General features: G+C 34.8%; 5 protein-coding genes across 5 annotated transcripts; 3 read left to right on the forward strand and 2 right to left on the reverse strand.

Annotated features, from left to right (window-relative positions):
• Positions 1–2,240: 2,240 nt before the first annotated feature.
• LOAG_02175 (fatty acid desaturase) lies at positions 2,241–7,002 on the reverse strand. Its single transcript, XM_003137713.2, has 8 exons — positions 6,718–7,002; positions 4,782–4,960; positions 4,429–4,627; positions 4,272–4,360; positions 3,886–4,018; positions 3,614–3,739; positions 2,933–3,035; positions 2,241–2,687 (listed from the first exon to the last, which is right to left on the reverse strand). Exons 1-8 carry the CDS (start codon positions 6,793–6,795, stop codon positions 2,467–2,469), a joined length of 1,128 nt encoding a protein of 375 aa, XP_003137761.1. The 5' UTR covers positions 6,796–7,002; the 3' UTR covers positions 2,241–2,466.
• An 816-nt stretch (positions 7,003–7,818) lies between these two features.
• LOAG_02176 (hypothetical protein) lies at positions 7,819–8,471 on the forward strand (the record flags this gene model as incomplete). Its single annotated transcript, XM_003137714.1, has 3 exons — positions 7,819–7,953; positions 8,071–8,250; positions 8,370–8,471. The coding sequence occupies 3 exons, from the start codon at positions 7,819–7,821 to the stop codon at positions 8,469–8,471; spliced, it is 417 nt and encodes a 138-aa protein (XP_003137762.1).
• Positions 8,472–10,042: 1,571 nt separating this feature from the next.
• On the reverse strand, positions 10,043–10,892 carry LOAG_02177 (hypothetical protein; the record flags this gene model as incomplete). Its single annotated transcript, XM_020445942.1, has 3 exons — positions 10,043–10,148; positions 10,432–10,612; positions 10,751–10,892. 3 exons carry the CDS (start codon positions 10,890–10,892, stop codon positions 10,043–10,045), a joined length of 429 nt encoding a protein of 142 aa, XP_020303656.1.
• Positions 10,893–12,178: 1,286 nt separating this feature from the next.
• LOAG_02178 (hypothetical protein) lies at positions 12,179–15,081 on the forward strand (the record flags this gene model as incomplete). The annotated part of the gene is made up of 7 exons (XM_003137716.1): positions 12,179–12,250; positions 12,527–12,748; positions 13,115–13,329; positions 13,423–13,608; positions 13,958–14,180; positions 14,465–14,590; positions 14,896–15,081. 7 exons carry the CDS (start codon positions 12,179–12,181, stop codon positions 15,079–15,081), a joined length of 1,230 nt encoding a protein of 409 aa, XP_003137764.1.
• A 337-nt stretch (positions 15,082–15,418) lies between these two features.
• LOAG_02179 (hypothetical protein) lies at positions 15,419–18,166 on the forward strand (the record flags this gene model as incomplete). The annotated part of the gene is made up of 7 exons (XM_003137717.2): positions 15,419–15,544; positions 15,814–16,029; positions 16,346–16,572; positions 16,706–16,891; positions 17,041–17,263; positions 17,685–17,810; positions 17,981–18,166. The coding sequence occupies 7 exons, from the start codon at positions 15,419–15,421 to the stop codon at positions 18,164–18,166; spliced, it is 1,290 nt and encodes a 429-aa protein (XP_003137765.2).
• Between the last annotated feature and the right edge of the window lie 2,240 nt (positions 18,167–20,406).

Below are 20,406 nucleotides of genomic sequence, written 5' to 3' on the forward strand. Positions count from 1 at the left end.
GAAAACAACTTTCATGTACTCCAACATATCGAAAAAAAAGCGATTAACTTGTTGGTGTTATTCATACTACAATTATTATTTCTTTTGCTTTCAGTCATAGCATATTCACTTAAGCCAGTGTCGTACATTCGAACATGCACACATTTTTTACCTCAAATTTGCTGTCGGTAAACACCGAACTTCCCACTGTTTGACCAATGACTGCACGATAACCAATGATTGCACGTTATGATCTTCAGGTCATTCTTAATAACTCTTTTTATGAATAATTTTAAATCTGCCTGCTATAATTTCCAGGTTATTATTTTGCATTTTATTTTCGAAGTTCAGATATTTTTTGAAAATCTTGTTTTGCAGCTAGTGAAGTGAGGAAAATTGCTGAATCTGAGGAGATTTTTTTTAGCGCCAGTACATGCATATCCAAAATTCGATCTCAAAATATTTAATTCCTTCAACTTTTGGGCTAGTCTTTCTTAATAAATCCACAACAAATAACCGGGTCGTTTATGACGTCATCTTAAAACTTTAAAATGTAATTATTACTTCATATAAGTGAGTTTTTTGTTCATGAGAAAGAAGGCCAAATTTTATGATTCAAATAAGTAGCACTCCACAATCTGTCTAGATCATAATTTCGACAACAAAATAAATAAGAATGACATAGATAGTTATCAAGCGCTAAGAAGACTGAACATCATTTTTCAGGTAGTTATGAAAAAAATAATCGTATCACGTTATTACAGGGGTATGTCCAGTTTACTACTGTCACCAATTTTTTTGATATCTGCAGATGAAATGCGTCTGTAAAACACATATTTTAAATTTATACTTGCCACATGACACATACTATGCACCTCGCGGGCATTCTGGAAAGGCAAACTCTGAGTTCTAAAATAAATTTATTTGTTGAAGCGCAAGGTCTTCGAAAAATAAGCTTTGGAAATTTCCAAGACGTGATTACATTCATATTTCATTCCAGTTAATGATAGCAATTGACATTGAAAAGTTCAGAAACAATGAGAAGGCTCAAAATGCAACATGTATACTGGAATTGAATAATTGAAAAACTGATAGAAAGTTAGCTATTATTTTTAAAATAACTTCGATATACTTTTCTTTTTTAGCTGGAATTAGCTGAACAATCATTAGATTAGACTGAATTAGAACGTTAAAGTGTCTTGTTCGAATACCATAGGTATCATACTGACAACTAAATTGATCTCTTGATGAAACATATTGGGATTTCATATAGGGATTTCTCTTATTTACGATTATTTCTCACACTTTTCGCAATTGAAAATTTAAGCATATCAAGCTTATTGTTCTACTTTTTTATTTTTTGCCTTTTCATATATTATCTACGATTATGACATTATTGCCTTACTCAGCCAAAATCTCCCGAAAAAAGTTCAACACATTTCAAACTGTTAATTTGTCGAATACGAACCATTTCAAATGTTATCCTACAACTGTCATAGGCAAAATCTTTCAAGCTACATGTGAGCAGTCAGTCGACTTGATATTTAACCGTTTTCAATTTAAATTACTGAATCCACTCCAAAACAGGATAATGACACACGTCATTCAGTTTTCTAATTTTTTTTTTCTGATAAACTACACAACTCACGCCCGTAAAGAACTCTCAATTAGTCTAGTTTTGCACAACCTGTTTTCAAAGATTCAGGGAACAACTATACAAAGACTGGAACTTTCTTCTACTATAAGTTAGATACCTATCTACAAACAGGTTACCAACACTGTTGCACGACCTATTTTTACATTCTCAATTTTCAGCTATCAAAGATTCTGCGAACACGTCACCACTATTTCTGAATAATATCGTTACAAGTTAACCCAAACATGTGGCACAATGCATCAGTTGAACTTCAGTACATATTCTTTTTTTTTCCCAGGAGTCAAATCAGTGTTTTTAAAAAGCAGAGTTTCTGAATGGATAGAAAGAAATGATAACTGGAATAAAATGCAAAGGGTCAAGAGACCTACCAAATGTTTACGTTTATGCCTTAATTATAAAACTTGATACTTTTAGCTAACTTATTGAGCTGTACATTTCTTAATCAGCAATTCTTCTGTCCAGATTTGCCCGTCTCTTTTTTTCCCTATCGCCTTCCCGCTTCTAATTTTTAGTAATTTTTTCTTCAAGGTGATTATTAACTCAAAATAAAAAACCTTCTGTACTCTTAAGGGAAATATTTTGAAATCTCTTTCTGTAGAATTAAGCTAGAAATGTTTATCAATGAAGCACAGCGATATTATTAACAAAGAACTTTACTATCATCGAAAAATAGAAATTTTTAATACCAGTGAAGCAGAATTCATATCAATAAAATCGAACTTCTACCAGCAAATGTCATCAACTGTCAACGTCATTTCTTGAAAAACTGAAGTGAAAGAATTCCCGGGTTCACTTCTTTTTGAACCGGTTATTATAAAAAACTCAACAAATCATTCCTCTTTTTGTTGTCTAGCATAGGTAAGAATGCCAGTACCTCTACCAATAAGGTATTCTAATTTAATATTGAGCGTCAAATAATCCAACAAAAAGTCGGTATTGCTTTTACATCGATATGCCTTATAAGGCTCCAGGACACTTTTAATTGCCACTGTTGCTTCCATTAAATGGTAATGCGGAATTTTCGTGAAGAAGAAATGATGAGCCACGTGCCCTAAAAATGATAAATCATTAATACTGACATAAAATATATGAAAAATTATGGATTTATAATTTAAAACAGAATTTTTAGCACGCTTCTTCCAACATCTTTAAAGGATTTAAACAGGCACTTATTTCTAAGAAAAAGATCCCTTCTGAAAACACATGTTCTTATATGAGATTATGATAACCACTGACACTAGTTCAGTTCTTTCACTAGTTTTTTTTATTTAAAAATCAAAATTGAAAAATTGATACCATCGGTAATATGATGCAGCACTGTATCAATTCCAAAACCATACACCCGATCAATGGTTTGTACTTGCCCCATCACATAACTCCAGTAGCCTTCCTCGTAAACCTAAACATACATGGAACAAGAAAAGTCTGATTAACTTTAAATGATACTATAGCGGTATGAAAATGATTTAACTGTGCAACACTGAGCAGACAGACTACTTGCAATTAACTCTACAACTACATTATTAAATGCGTTATAAATCCTTCACCTTTGAGAGATTTATAAGGATCTAAAATTCAGCTTTTGTTATCATTTTTCCGTCCAATAAAATATAGCTAAAACGTTTTTGAATAGAATCCATTTAAATTGAAGCTTCAAATTTTTTTGTAGTGACTCCTTCACTGAGTGTGACAATCACTCCGCAAGCATAAAAGAAAAAAATAACTTCCTAAAACACCAGAAAGCAGAGCATACCATGCTGGAGAAGTAAGCCTAAGGTTGTTAAACTTCCATTCGTCAAGCGATAGGGATTATATAGATATATCTCATGGATTCAAAAAAAAGACATTTTAGGTGATTTTAGATGGCAGAAGAAAAGGGCTAGAAAACGAAAAAGGGCCAGGAAAAAAGAAAAGGGCTAGAAAACGAAAAGGGGCCAGAAAAAAAGAAAAGGGCTAGAAAATGCGTTCGAAGCATACCTCTATACTATAATCGTTGTGCTGCAGATAAGTTATGATAACAAGCCAGTAACCTTGAAACAACAACGAAATGTAATAATATTTGACGAATGTGAACCAGCTATAATTACATATAACAAAGGCCACCTGAAATATTTATTAAATTATTGACAGGAACAGTTATGAAGTTTTTGAAATTCTAAAATATTGCAGTTTCATATATTGTGCGGAATCACTTTTGAGATGCATTTTTAATGTATTTGTTATATATTTTTTAGGATTAATAAACTAACCACAGTACAAAATAAACATGCTAAACCACTAATAACACATTCCATTCGTTCACGATTGGTGTTAAAAAGTTTACTATAAGGCCAAAAATGACTGCCGTCTGGTAGACCGACCATCGTGTAAATTGGGCTCCATCTAGAAATGTTTTTTGTTGAAAAAAAAAATGAGGCTATTAAACTGGCATCTCTCGTTAGGATGAAAGAACAGCTTCGTCACAAACGTACATTCACTAGTAGGATTTTGTTAAAAAATTTACTATAAGGCCAAAAGTGGCTACCGTCTGAAAAGCAGAGGATTTCAATAGCTAGGAAGGTGCTTCTATGAGATTTTCCACATTTATATCAACATCTCGCATCAGTAATATCTAGAAATGTAATATTTAACTAACCGAATAAAACCGGAAAGTGGAATCTTTGAAAAATGACGCATTATCCAACCTCGTGTCATGAAATCTTTTTCGACCACCCAGGGATGTCCCTAAAGTTTGAATAAATTTGAAACAATCAATCTATACATCAATTTAAAAATTAGGGAAGCAAATAGACCATGTCATTGTCAATATGAGAAGTGTACTGATGATGTTGTCTGTGCGACTTCTTCCAGGGCCAGTATGGTGTCAAAAGTGGGGCATGAGCGATATGTCCAAAAAGATCATTGACCCAAGTATATTTGGAAAAGGTACCATGACCGCAATCATGACCAACCACAAACAGTGACGATCCAAACATTCCCGTAAAGCAATACCTGAAGTTTATCATTTACAGTAAGCATTTCAATATGCATCATTTATTTTTAATTCAAAAGGGTGCTCAACGTTAATAGGTCGGTTTTCTCGTAGCAAAACATAAATTGTTATTTTGCAACCATGCGAATCGAAGCAAATATGAAGGTATCTTACCATATAAATAGCCCAAAAATTCCAAATGATTCGAATACACCAACAAATCTGTACAAACCATACAGTATAACAAAATCGAAAACGAGATAAAAGAGTGATTTGAACAGCGACTTTTCGAAACATGATGGCGGCACGGCACGTCTTATTTCTTCAAACGACGGCAAATTCGGTTTTGGTCGCTTAAAAATTGAGGATAACAGTAATAAGCTAGTAAAACACTTGAAAAATAGATTGATGAAAGCAATAACCTCTAATCCTAACATGATCGCCAAATGTACTTAATCTTCATTGCAATATTTTCAATGTCATGATGTAAGAGATGTAAACTCCATTTCAGGAAGCTCCTGTAAATCCTTTCTTCTGGATTTAATCTCCTCTAATCAGAACTTGTCATATTCATTATACATATCATCCCGAGTAGGAAGGTCGTGCTTTCTCTTTCGGATACTATTCAGCAATAAGTGATGTCCACCTGTCGCTAACAAAGCGGAAACATGATTCTGGAATCCACCCATCCATATTTGAGTAAAAAGTGCACAAGCTTCAAAATTGTACAGCAAAGTTTCTTTTTACCTTTTGAGCAATGGATGATGTAATTTTAACAAAAGTTTAGCTCTTATTTTATTTGTTGGTGGTGAGAAACTGGAATAAGCCTTGAATATTAAACATACTATTCCACAAATTATTTTTACGTCCTAAAAAAAAATTACGTGCCCTTCTTGCAGATTTTTTCTAAAGTATATATTCTGAATCAATATATCACTGTTTTTTCTTCCCTGCTAGAAGATACAATAGTTTTGCAATTTAATTCATTTTAAACTTCTTTATAAAAGGATTTGAGAGGTTGCTTTGAGTAAAACAATCCACTACAACTCATATTTCTGAATGCATTTGGGACTCGACGATTCTCAAGATCGCAATAGTAATTAAAGCATCCTACTGATAAAACTAACTTTCTAGAGTAGTAATCTTAAACTGCTTTGTGTGCATCAAGAATTGCATTACCAAAAACGCATTTCGAAAAATCATCTGTCCAAAAAAAAATCATCTGTTGAAAAACCATCTGTTGAATGCAAACTATAAATCATAACTTACTAAATTATAGCAGCGAATTCATTTTCAGGAGCTTCACCGTTCCAAGCAAACAAACTAGCAGAACTAAGTGGTCTCGTATCTTGAAGTAAAACTTGGTCTCGTATCTTATCAGTAAAACCATACAGTAATGCACATTCGGTTGCATTAGCTAATCACTAATTTCAACTGTCTCCTATATCAACACTGCCTTATTCTATCCCTTCAATGATGAGGACGCAGGAAAATTTCGAAAAATTTCATTGAATGCAACACTTTACATTCATTACTTCCTGAAAACAACTCGAGTAAACCGAATTGAAAGAACTGAGCAAAAGGAAGAGACGTGTCACACGTGTGTCATTTGCAATATTCACTAAACTCAGTAACAGAGGATATATAAATTTTCGTTCTAAACTAAAAAAGAGATGTTCACTTGGATGACAGCAACAGAACTGGACACTTACCAAATTCCGTTAACAGACCATGTGCAAAGGTAGGGTTTTATATTAATGGTTCCCAACCGATGGTCCGCGAGAATTAAAATAAGGGCTATCAAAATTATATTCCTTCTTTTTCAAGTTATAATGATGATACCAATTTAAAATGATACTAATTTAAACGTTAAAAATTTTGACTAAAGTTTACTTTCAAATTAATAGAGGATTAAACGGAACAATAACAGAATTTACCAAATTTATTATTTTCGAACCATATGATCCCCGCGACAAATAAAAAAGCCAAAGTGATGCTTGGTCAAGAAAAGATTGAGAACCACTGTTTTATATTAAATGAAAGATCCAAAAGTATCAAAAATCCTATCAAGCATTTAATTAGCAATTAGCAAACAATAGATGACACTTACCTGAGATATCATTGTCATCGTCTCTGTATTCTCACATACCGCACCACCCGCTACCGCCATCCTTTCTTCATTCATCATAGCTTTATCAAACCCTTAATGAAAATCGACCAGCAAATCAGCACCAACTGCTCGCTACTCGTACTGTGCTCTTTGATCTTTACTCCTCGAATCATGCTTTCTCTTCTCCGTCTTGTACATTCACCTTCTCTTCTTTCCACAACCCCTCACTTCCTCCTTCGCACGTCACTCCAGTTACCGTTGAAATTCTCCGGTAAGGACAATCTCAATTCGCTGAAACTAATAGTATATTAATGAATTTTCCCTTTTTTCCACTTTACTGCAGCTATCCTAATGTGATGCATTCCGTTTCAACAAACAACCGGTAAACAGACTGAACCCTGAAATTACTGATGGTCTATGACGGTGGTGGTCTATAAGCGTACGTAATGAAAAACTTGATTGCGTTTGCCAGAGGTATACAAAGAAGGGAAGGAATTTCTTGTCTCTACTATGTATAAGTGAGAATTGAGACAATGGGAAGGATATTGTCGGAAAAGCCGAAGTAGATTCATATTATAGAAATTTGTAGTATTAATTTATTTAGAATGCAGAATATTTCTTAGATAAATGATTCGTCACACAAAATTAATAAAATAAATATCTCGATACCTAAAGTGATGAATCATTTACCTAAACCCAATTCTTCCAACTTTTTTAACCAATTTTAATTGCAACGTTTAAATGTTGCAGATAAAGTCCTCTCTTGTAAATTTCATCCAATCTGTTATAACGAATATTTGCAATTGTGAGGATATTTTAAAGATCTACCAGTCTGTTAATCAAGCTTACATATAATTGTCAGAATGTCGAAATGTTGTAAAAAAACTTCTAGTCTAATAGTTATGCTAGTGTTAAACCACTACCACTATATCGTCTCCATGACTAGTTTTCGCTAACGAAGATATGTAAAAGACTAAACTCATCATTGCTGCAGGCGCACTGATGATTGGGAAGGCCAATGCGGAAAAAGCATATTCGATTGCTAAAAGCACAACGTAAAATCTTCTTAGGCGATATTGGCGAGATGCGGTTTTTCCTGCAATGTTTTTTGTTCTCGAGGCTGATTCTGCGCATATTCTCGAAGGAAGCAGCAGCGTTATAAGTAATGTGTTTCTATGTCTCCCTATTCGAGGCCACAGTGGACCATTGTTGGCAGTCTATATGGCCAAAGCTGAGGTGTTATTTCAGAGAGTTTCTGTATCTCCTCTTTGGAGCTTTTCTTTTGCTGAAGCCGTGGCGAGTTCACCACAGAGCACAATCTTAGGAAGGCCCTGATCCCCTATCCCAATCCAGTGCAGTTGCGTCCTCAGTAGTCCAGGCTTAACACTGGTGACCCTTCCCTGTGCGAGAACAGTAACATTAGTAACATTAGTCAAGAAGTCAGATCAGTGGGTGTTTAGGATTGCACGAAGGCAGCGCTGGTGGAAGCGTTCGAGGAGTCGTATTGGTGGCGGCAGACGACCGATGATTCAGGTTCATATTAGAGAAACCGATGATTCAGATTCATATTAGAGAATAGATAAACGATGGCTTTCTAGACATTAATTTTAGTACTTCTCTTCAGGTGTTTATTACACTAGACTCTTTTATAGATTTTTCCGAAAACGCTGTATGTCTTTGCTGACAAGTCGTCAATCCTGGTGTCGGAAGATATGATACTGCCACGGCCTTGGACAGTACAGCGAAGGATGTAGGTTTAGCTAGAGTACCCTTCTCTAAGATGGATGGCCTTAAAAGGTTAAACGAGCTCCATCGGCCCAGATCTGAGATCAGAGTTGTTCTCAACCTAGGATGATTGAAGCTAGTGAGCCCATTTTGCCCATGGACACACTTTGTCTGACCTCTCAGTTGAGATCTGCCTATCATGGAAAGCCTTACCAGAGGCAATTGCCACAGTCCACATAGCTTACAGGCAACAACCTCATAAGGACATGCAAAGTGCAAAGTTATAAGGTAAATTTAATTTGGGATTTCAAGCTGGAAAATACCAAAATCGCATGAAAACAACAACAAATACATCACATAACCATAACTCACTGGAATAAATTTTCTGATTTAAGCAAAACTCTCGTAAGCAGCAAACAAAAAAAAGATGAAAAGTACTCATCAATTAAAAAATTTTATTTTTCTTCCATATCCTTTAATTAAATATTCTATTACAAGATTTCAGAAACGTCTGAGTAAGCAAGAAACAATCAGCAAATAATATCTCTGGGATCGTTCCTTTGAGAAATACGTCCTTCACCATGAAGCTCGATTTTCAATTTCTCGTTTCCGTGCAGATGCATCCAAAACAAAGACTTTAAAAAAAACTTGTCCATTGTCATTGAATCAAACATCCAAAAAGCCAGAGTGAAAGCCGAAGGAAATATTGGAAAAACAGAAAGCCAATTGTAACAATCTGAAAAATACCAAAATCGCATGGAAGCAACAACAAATACATCACATAACCATAAGTCACTGGAATAAATTTTCTGATTTATTGAAAAATATGGCCATCAGGAACAAATACCCTTAAAATTTATTAGAATGTCCTCACCTAACTTTGCAAATAACATGATCTCAAATGCAACAAAATAATGGCATCATTAAAGGAAAAACAAAGAAATTTTGAATGTCTTTCCTGACTTAATAACTTCCACTTTCTACAATATAATACACGAAGTATCATGCTCCATCAGCAAAAACTTTCACCCGAACGTAGCTAAATACAATTTTAGAATTAAAAAGCTGGAAACGCACATCTGTTTCAAAAATTAGGAATATACTAAGTTCTAAATAATGCGGATGCATTATTCCCACAAATGTTCGAGATGAGGCCCTATCGTTCATTATTATCTAAAGTGCAAGAGGTATTTCATACAACTTACGAGTACATAACAAAATGAAAAGATTTGGAAATGGATCCATGATACTTTGTTTGAAAGCTTAAAAATTCAACATGAACTTTAGAACAAGAGATTAGGGATGAATTCATTCCCAAATAGTAATGCCATTGTTTGTACTTGTGCACGAAGAAAATCTGTGGATGGATAAAGTAAGATATATCGTTAAAACTGGACGGATAAAGAGACATATTGCAGAAAAAGAACGAAAGTTATTCCATTTTTCATCGAAGTGTGAACGAATATGATTTCAAAAGACTGATAAAAAACAACACATATTACCAAAAAAGTATACCTTCCAAATCGCAAAATACCGAAAAATCCTACCTGTGGAATATTTATGTATAGGACTTTCATAATTTTATCATTTCTTATCAACATTATTCAGAACAGTGACGGCGGCTCATACTCTTGGTATGTGGTAGGTTGTAATCAACAGCTTCTGGACGAAAATACGTTGTGCATTTCTTAATCTGATATCCAAGCCTTGATAAAAAACAACAAATATTGAATTAGGGCAAAAGATTCAATTCAGACACAGAAAATTATATAATGTGAAAATTTATATTAAAAAAACATGCACTTGCATAATATTACGACAAACTTCTAATGTATTAAGATTCGATTCTAACTAGCGATAGCCACTCTGTGGATGACCTTACCCTTTATTAGAAACATAAAAAACTAACCAATTTTTTTACCATAAAAAGCAATTATCAGCTAACGCTAACGAATGTTATAACCAATTTATTCACATGAAATAACGTACCAATCGTAATCTATGCACAAGCCGAGAAGAACAGCAAAAATTAAGTAAAAATTCCGCTTTATTCCTTTCGCTATTTTTGGATGAATCTTTGGCCGTGAGTGAAAAATAGTATTGGAGAAATGCCAGTAACCCCGACCCACTTTTCTGTCGGTATAATGCATTGGATCTCTCCGTTTGTTCCCTACATAAGATTGCTTTATTTGAATAATTATTGGTAACGACTTTTATGAGTGGACAAAAGGACTTTACAATTTATAAGAAAGGACCAGATGAATCATGAAACCAAAAATCCATCACAAAATCGAGGATAAAGCTTAACCCAAAATCGTATATTTCGATGGATGGTAATCATTTTCTGATTTTTTCATATCATTCACCGACGGAATGCCACTTTCAAGCCTCGTAACAGACACGGCAAATGGTGGTAACGTAAGCAGATTTCTACATGATGTCTGTAACATTCCTGCAAAACAGCGCCGTAATTTAACCGAAATAAATCAAATAACAAGAACACGATAAGATGAAACATTATTCTGAAAACAACCATAGCTACTAATGAAGTTCATATAAATGAATGAACCAAGCATCCAGTTCACAATTTACGGGATAATGCAAAATCATAGCCGTCTGATCGAACATGAGAACAAGAATTTCATACTCTGTGATATGCAACAGAGTTGGATAAGTGTGACTTAGTCGAGTCGTTGGGGGTGAGGTCTAAGTGAAATCGCGGTACAGCGATCAGATGAGCCGGGGATTCTGTTTCCGGTGAAAAGTGCTGCGAGAATTCGCGGGGGAAGAGGGAAATTTCGTGAATTATGAGTTTTCGTAGTTGTATATGACTACAGGCATTACTAAATACGGGGAAAAATGCTGAGAAACTTGGAAAAGTCGAAATACATATTAGCAAAAAACTGATGGTAATTAGCTGAACTGAAGTTCCAAAAATTATATATATCGTCCTCGTGGCTAAGTTTCACGAGCGAGGATTTGGGAAAAGCTCTGCCCACGTATGCTGCTAACGGTACAGAGGCGGGTGTATCCTTCCAGGGTGCACAATAGATTTTTTAGGTGAGGCACTGCGTGCGGAAAACTGGCTCACTCTTTACTTGTAAGGATTATCTGCCAGGGCCTATCGAGCACTAAAATGTGTTCCTCGAGGATGGCTACGGAAAAGAGGCAGGGCTCTTCTTGTCTAGTATGTTAAAAAAGTCTTGATTAATACGTTAAAAGTCCTGATTGGAATTTATTCGCAAATTAACAGGACTTATTTTTGAACTTTGCGGTCACAGCTATAATTAAAGAAGCCAAAGTGATCCCTGTTCAAGAAAACGGTGGGAACCACTGGGACTTGGGCTAAGAGGATGGCATTACAGGCTAAGCAAGGTTCATATGTTCGGATTCAAAGTTAGAATTTCCCCCTTTTAGGATGGTTTCGGGAAGCTAGAGAGCCTATCCTACCCATGAACACATTTTGTCTGGCTCTTCACTTGAGACCTGTCTAGCATGGGAAACCCTGTCGGGACATAAGCTACCGCCAGTATGGCTCGCAACCTCATTAGGGCACGCTACATATATATATATATATAAATATATATATATATATATACATGGTTGCCACGATATATGAAAAATCCCTATCAAAAGAACCCCAATAAGGGAGCTGAATCCGTGTTTTATATATAATATATAAAACATACAATATGTAATATGTAATACAAAGATTTTAGATTTCAGTAAGCAAAGTATGTCTTCAAAATGGTTGCCACGATATATGGAAAATCCCTATCAAAAGAACCCCAAGAAAGGAGCTGAATCCGTAATTGCCTTTCTTCGCTGATCATACTTTTCTCTCAATGTATAAGGAAGAATAGTGCATTGTATTGACTCTCGATTTAACTTATTTTATGCGGTCGTAATTAATTTATAGACTTTTAAGGGGCAATATAAGTGAAAAACTCGCGAATATAAATCATTTCGTAAAACAGTGCGCTGAAATTCACTGGGTACTATGTGACCTGAGTAATGTATTCATCATAACAGTTGGTGGTGCTTTCTATAAATACAGTTAAGTCTAGTTAAATCATTGTTTCAGGTCACGAAGTCTTGGTTAGAGAATGAAGCGGAACAGCTTCTGAAGAAAATAATGAATAGACCTTCGAGTAACGATGATTTGCATGGAGGCGCTTACACCGGTGGAGCCGGTATTGCATATGCTCTGTTAAGAGCATCTTCATCATCCTTTAACCACAATCAAGAGGAATCAATGAAATATGGAAGGCACATACTTATGCAGCATTTGGAAGCTGCTAGAAAAGTTTATTTTAAACATTTATTATAGAAAACGGTCACTTAAAATACGCTTTAATAATACCCATCTTATGAATACGGTAGGTGAAGAATAAAGTGAGAAATCTGTGCGAAGTATGACTTTCATGCTTAATGATAAGGCGTGAAGATAAGTTGGACTGAATGAGTAAGCATGAGCGAATTGAGCTAGTCTTTCTATCTGTTGTCTTTTTAGCGGTCATTTTCTTCAGCATAGTGTTTTAATTCTAGCTTGTAACTTTGGTCAGCTTTGAAGATTAGTGCTTTTTGTATCACAGGAAAGTTTTCACTGTTTGTTGTGATTTTTCAGTAGTGATTCTTGAAGGCTTTCTGCAATTTCTTACTCTAATTACAGGAAGAGTCGAATCGAGAAACGTGTTATTTGTTGGGGTCATTAAGTATTTACGTGATCTCTATACTTTACGAAGAAAAAAACGAAAGAAGCAAACGATTGATTGACCGTATTATTGAGATTGGTCGTCTTATAGCAAGCACTGATGTACTTGGTGATGGAGATGACGAGCTGCTTGCTGGACGTGTCGGTTTTCTCGCTGCTGTTATTACTCTTAGGTTTTTTAAATCTTTTCCTGTCGAGTATTTATCTTACATTTTTTGGTCTTTCTGGTTTAAAATTGCTATTTTTAAACTTTGTTTAGTTTCCAGGGAGCATATGGCACATAAAATCATTCCTGACGATTGTATTGGGAATGTTATAAATAAAATAGTCGCTTCTGGTAGATCTTACGCATCTTCGAAACTGTTTAAGGTGCCGTTAATGTATCAGTATCATGGACGTCATTACCTGGGTGCAGCCCATGGTCTTATGGGCATTCTGCAGATGTTACTTTGGTAAAATCTAATGTGTAGTTTTTGTGGTGTGTCCATTTGAAATCCAAACTAAATCTTCTGATTGTTACTAGGAGTGTTTGGTTGTTTTCTGCAATACATTTCCTAATGTTGATACAAATGCACACTAGACAGGATTTAACGTCATTTCTCTTAAAAGACTCATGATCACTATTCGTTTGAACTTCAACCGAGCTCTTAATTTAACCGTTATTCACCTTGGTATTGCTTGTATCTTAAAAATTTGTGGTAGAGGACTTTTTTGTTTTACGTTTTCGTATGAAGAAGTGAACGCAAGTCAATTTTTAAAACTTTTCTTCCAACTGTTTAAAGACGAATACCTTCTTTGCAGTTTCATTGAATTTTTGGATGGGCAGGCGAAATCCGATCTCTTGGAAACGCTGGATTGGATTGTGTCATTACAGTTAAAAAATGGTAACATTCCGCCAAAAGTAGAAGAGAAAGGAGTCGATCGAGGTGAAAATGAACTGGTGCATTGGTGTCATGGTGCCACTGGTGCTGTTCATTTAATGATTGTTGCGTATTTACGGACCCGCAAAGAGAAATATCTGGAAGTTAGTTCACCTAGTTATTTTATGTGTCTTACACTTAGACACATGGTGTATCACTTAAACACATGGTGAAGTTTAGCAGTCTCTGAAGTAGTCATTTCTTTCAAATATGTTCTATGAAATAATGATAACAAGTGGGGCGCTTCCGTATGTGTTGTAGGTCTGGATTGTTTTTTATTCAAATTCTAACTGCTACTCGCTTTTGATTGTTATCGAACTTATCATTTGTATAGGAGGAAATAACTTTGTACAGCGGTTTTTCCCGAACCATGGAAATGAAATTTCAGAGTGCAGATGCAGCGTTGAATCTTATTTGGCAAAAGGGTATTCTGATGAAAGGGCCGGGTATATGCCATGGTACTGCTGGAAGTGGTTATGCTTTCCTATTGTTTCACCGACTTACGAATGAGCAGGTTTCTTTGTTTCATTTGCTTTTTTTTGGATCTAAAACATTAACGTACATGCGAGAGAACGCACTGGTTTTGAGCAACTACATGTTAAAATAGAGTTTTTATCTATTGCTAAACAGCAATTGTAAAGTTATAATAATTTCATGTGTTTTTGGATTGAGAATTACTACAACAAATAGCTCTTTTCTTTGTTTTCAATAAAGATTGTTGGTGTAACCCGACAAGAAATGTATTATACTGTTTAGATGACCTGAACGCGCAACTTTTTGCAAGTCACTGTGCTGAACTATGTTGATTTCTTCTTTCAGCGATACCTGGACTGCGCTCGCTGTATTGCGAAAGCTTTTTGTAGTGAAAATTTCCGACGGTGTGCTCGGACCCCTGACCGACCGTACAGCTTATTTGAAGGGATAAGTGGAACTTTATGTTTTATGTGCGACTTATTGGAACCAGATAAGGCACAGTTTCCTCTTGTACCCATTCCTTTTACCTAATTACCTTTAATATGTTGTTTTATTTTCTGAAATTATGCACATCAGAGAGTGAGAAAGGTATTACCATATCGTGCCAGTTGTTTCCGTAAAAAATAAATTTGGCTTCGCAAAATTCTTCTTGTCATTGTAGTGTTTTACAACAGCACCGCAGTAATTCTCTGCTTTGTAATATAGTAAACAGGTATCTAGATTTCGGTAACATTTATACATTCAAAATGAATGTGAAGGTAGAATAAACGGAATGTTTTGAATAAAGTTTAAACAAGGGTTTGTGTAAGTTTTGGATAAGGTTTAAACAAGAATTTGTGTAACGATACGTTGGAGGTGAGTGGGCAAAATGTGCTTCTCGCGTATGTTTACAGTTTCGGAAAGTGGAAAAGATTGTGAGGCCATGTTTCGTGTGGTGCATAGACGATATTTTGACAATCCATATTTGACCAATAGCGAAGCTGAATCGGATAAGGTATTCATATTGTGCATCTAATGGTTTAAATTCCATAATTCCATTAATTATTCAAGTACGTGTCGTGTTGCCTTTTCGTATTTCTTTTGGATCATGCAATTTGAACGCGATGCAGTTGTTTTTACGGATGCAAATTGTGCAGCATGGTGGCTATCGATTTCGTACCGTATCGGAGTTACTCTTCAAGTGAAAATTTTCATCAACTTTTGCATATCAGCACATTTTATTCACAGCTTTTCACAAAAGCCTTGAACTGATGTTACTTGAAGGTGACTAAAGAAACCCTGAAACAGGAAGCCACAAATCTCGTAGAAGAAATCATGAAACGGAGACATGATTTGGACGATTACGATGGAGGTGCATACGTTGGCATTGCAGGTGACGGGTACAGCGTGCTGTATGCCTCGCGACTTTTGCCAGAGAAGGCAGAACAGTACGCAAATTTCTGTTGTAAAATGATACAGGAGCAATTAAAGCGAGTCAAGGTTTTATTTCTTTTTTTACTTTTGTAATTACTAATAAAGAAATCTAATGGTAGTAGTTCTTTTTATTTGCTTATCTGCTGTTCATGTACCGTTTGGTTATTCATATGCATGCAGTAAATGGCAAGGGTTAGTCTGGCAATTGCATTAGATCACTATCAATTTTAAATAACATATGGGAATGATTGGTTAGATCTTCCATTTTAGAGTACCATCTTAGTGTGTTTTCGTTTTGTGCTGACATGGTGAAAAAAAATTTCGGAACTCTTCCATACATAAAAAGTTATTTCACCAGATTGACCGTATTAGATTTCTGCAGCAAAGCAGACATCGCAAAGACGAAGGACAATATTTGCTTGGTACACTTGGGATATATGTCATCAAAGCTATACTGGATTACGAAATGAAGAAGTTTGTAAATACAACTGTCATTGATAAAATAACATCCTTGATTGATGTGATATGTGCTAAAGATTATTTACCAAATGGTGCAGATGAAATACTTGTTGGTAGAGCTGGCTTTCTAGCAGCAATTTTAACTTTAAGGTTGGTATGTTCAGTATTTTGTTAATTTAGACAAAAGAGTGAAAATGTTTTCAAGTGAGAAATTTCGTCTTTTCATTTAATTTTGCAAGCTCTACTGTATTAGTTTTAAGACTTGAATTATCTTTTTTTGCAGGATGCGTTTGCATCATGAAATCATACCTAATTCATGTATTAAAAAAGTGATTGATTGTATAATCAATTCTGGCCGTTGTTACGCTAAACGGCATAGATCTCGAGCACCGTTGATGTATCAGTATTATAATGTTGAATACCTCGGTACTGCTCATGGTTTGATGGGCATTCTACAAATGTTGCTTAGGTAAAAAAAATGAGACTTTTCTTTTATTACAACTATTTCTGAAAATTTGTTGTTGATATTCCTCATTCTTTTACAACGTCTTCTACTCATGGAAAAAATTATTTTTCATGAAGTAATTTTTGAAAATCTATTCAGATTAATAATTGCAGTTTTTCTGATCTTCTGGATGATGCAGCATTAAGAGATATTGACAGCACATTGGATTGGCTTCTGGAAATACAAGAAGAAAATGGTAATTTCGCTCCAAGTGTTGAAGAAATCGGCGTAAAACGTGGATCCAATGAACTTCTGCACTGGTGTCATGGTGCGACTGGTGCTGTTCATTTAATGATTGTTGCTTATATATGTACTAAAAAAGTCAAATTTTTAAAGGTATTTGTTCTTCGTATTCTTCACGTTACCTTTTTTCTTTTTTTTCTTTTTTCTTATAAATGGCCTGTTCATTGATATAAACGGCGTATTTTCTCAAAATTGTAACATGTAATCTTTTCTTCAACGATGATTTTTGTAAGTTCTCATTTCCAGTTCTCTTTTTTGCTATGTGGACTGCTCTGTTAACTTACTGACAGTAACAACGCTTAATTAATTAAAACGCACCGTCTGGTATGCGCTTAAAAAAACTGATTTTTATTAAATAAGATTCTTTTGTTTCTTCAATATTGTCGATATTCGCAGATAGGGCTAGTGGTCAAGAATTTAATCATCCCATCTTTTAGTTTCCTTATTTATATAGAATGTTCGTAGTATATTTCTATCATTAAAACAACCATTTTTCATACTAAGGATGTTTTAGGCGGCTGAAAAAGCGCTTGATCTTATTTGGGAACGAGGTGTTCTGCGCAAAGGGCCAGGAATTTGTCATGGTGTTGCAGGTGGTGGTTATGCGTTCCTTCTTTATTATCGTCTAACCCAGAAGGAGGTAAATATTTAATTACGAATTGATTTTGATTAAATAAAGTTTTTGCATTTGATAGAGATAGTATATGACGTCATAATCGATGTTGGATTTTTTTTTAGTAAGATCCAGCCATTCCTTGTACTCTAATTATATAATATAGGTTTAACTTGTCAAATGGCATGCTTTTCCAGAAGTACTTCAAATATGCGCAATGTTTCGCTCGAATTGCATGCGATCAGAATTTCAGAAAGCATGCCCGAATACCAGATAGTCCATACAGTTTGTTTGAAGGTATTGGTGGTTTGTTATGCTTTCTCGTCGATGTTTCAGATCCATCAGGGGCGCAGTTTCCTTTAATCCCAATCAGATTCGAATAAATGTCACTTTTGTACTTTCATCTTTTCATATGCTTGTTGATGAGAGCTGTGCAAATGTGATGATAAAGTTTTTGCTAAGATATGCGATTTATTATGATTTTATTTGTATGGTCATTTTCAAACTGCAGTTTATGAATATAACAATATAAGAAGAGCAGTTTGTGTTTCGATTTTTTTCTTGCTCCATTAAAATGTATGCTAAAAATTAAATTAAGTGGAAGTTGACGCAAATATGAAAAGTGCATTATACAATGGAGTAAGTTGCGAAGACAGTAAAGTCTTAACCTTATTTTTTCTGAAATATTTGTGCCATTTTCTCATCATGAAATAATTTATGTAGAATAATCGCTAAACGGTAATACGAACTAAATGTAAAAGCAATAAGTTCTTGAACTGTCGGCTTTTCGATAGTAAAAATGATTTTGCAATTCGTGTTGCTCTAATTTCTTCGTAGGTCACTCAAACAATATTGAATGGTGCGGTGCGTTTGAACTTTTCGATGTTTTTTTCGATGTTTCACTTATTCCCATCATTTCGGTATTTTGGTGTTGTGCTGGAAGTTTTATGAATCAGAAAGGGTTGCATACTTCATTGTTATCATTAATCATCGTCACCCTAATGAACAAAAACGGCGGTAGGGCCAGCAATTTTTTTGTTGTCCTCAGGAGAAAAGCATGTCGTAACATTACTATCTTTTGTAATTTTCAGGCACTTTTGGTGATTATGAAAGGGCGGCAAGAGTACTACATAGATACACAAAATGCGATAATGGGACTAATACCAGTATGCAAATCGCACAGCATGTCGTCTGCTCTTTGCAACGCATAGAAGCCGGTGTTGCTGTTCATGTCGTCAATTTGTCTGCATTAACACTGTTTTATCCCCATGCACTTTCTCACAATCTAATGACTTCTCCTAAAACGAGCTAATCCAAAATCAAAACTAGCTTTTTCTTTTTTAGGCAGTCCTAATTCCTTCTCCTTTATGGTATACTAAATAAAAATTGGAGAGATTTTTAATAAAATACATGGTCTAACAAAGCCTTGGATAGATTCAATGATATTAATTATTAGATTAATCTCGCATTTGATATTTTCTATTGCAGTAATTTGGGACAAAAATTTGAAATACTCAAATTTCGTTTTAATATAAATTTAAGGTTTTGATTGGGGAAAAAAGTGAGTTACGTTTGTTTTTGCAGACTTAAAAAATTAAAAAAAAAAAACCTTGAAAGGAACTTTATTTTGTTTACTTTGTTTGTGGATGCAAAAAACAGTGCCGAAAAAATCATGGAATCTGTAAGTAAGATGTGATCTCTACACAATTCACATACTGTATCTCTTCAAGTTTAGAAATTTAAGGTATTTGAGACATCAGAAAAGCTCTAATTTGTCGCAGATAGACCAGTTTAAAATCTGTTATCGATTAGTTATAACAAAGCTTATACCGGCATCTTATCGGACGAAAATGTTAGTGTGTTTATCGTAATACTGATACATATTATTTGGTTGTTCGTTTGAATCTTTCATTGGGAACTATTCCGAAGGCTGTGATATACGCAGTTTACAAATCAGCAAAACTCCGAGCATCATTGAACTGAATGACGTTGCTTATAGTGTTGCTTACTGCAGAACTAAGCTGCAAATAATAGCGCTGATAGCAGTAATAATGATAGTGGTAATGAGATTGAACCTGAATACATTCTCATACTGACGGATCTGTCATTCACAGTTGTCAATCAAATATGATGTAGCAGTTGACTTCCCTTCCTCCATCTTTTTTTCACATGTATTTTTTTTTCCAACTATTACTTCAGCAGTGTATTTTATCATGAATGTAAACATCCTTTCTTTCCCGGAACTTTCAGAAATTTGTATATTACTCACATTGAAAAACATTTTCACCTTCGCCAAATTTGCGTATCTCTCAACTTGCAGAATATAAAGTCGGTTGCGAAATACCTTTATAACATTTAGACAGGATTTATTACTTTCAATTCCTGTAAGCCATATATGTGTTAATCGAGCTAATCCAATAAAAATAATATGATAATGACTGAACAAAAGCGATTATGGAAAATACTATTCATTATACCTTGAATCGGGCTTCATTTATTGTACTGCTATCTTGAAACCGAAACCAGCCCCGAAATCTTAATATTTAGAAAAAAAACGACCGTTTTAACAAACTATTTTTTTGGAAATGAAGCACCAAAGCATAATTTCATTGAAATATGATAC

This window comes from Loa loa, assembly GCF_000183805.2.
Source record: "Loa loa unplaced genomic scaffold supercont3.123, whole genome shotgun sequence".
In the NCBI taxonomy this organism is placed as follows: Eukaryota; Metazoa; Nematoda; class Chromadorea; order Rhabditida; family Onchocercidae; genus Loa; species Loa loa.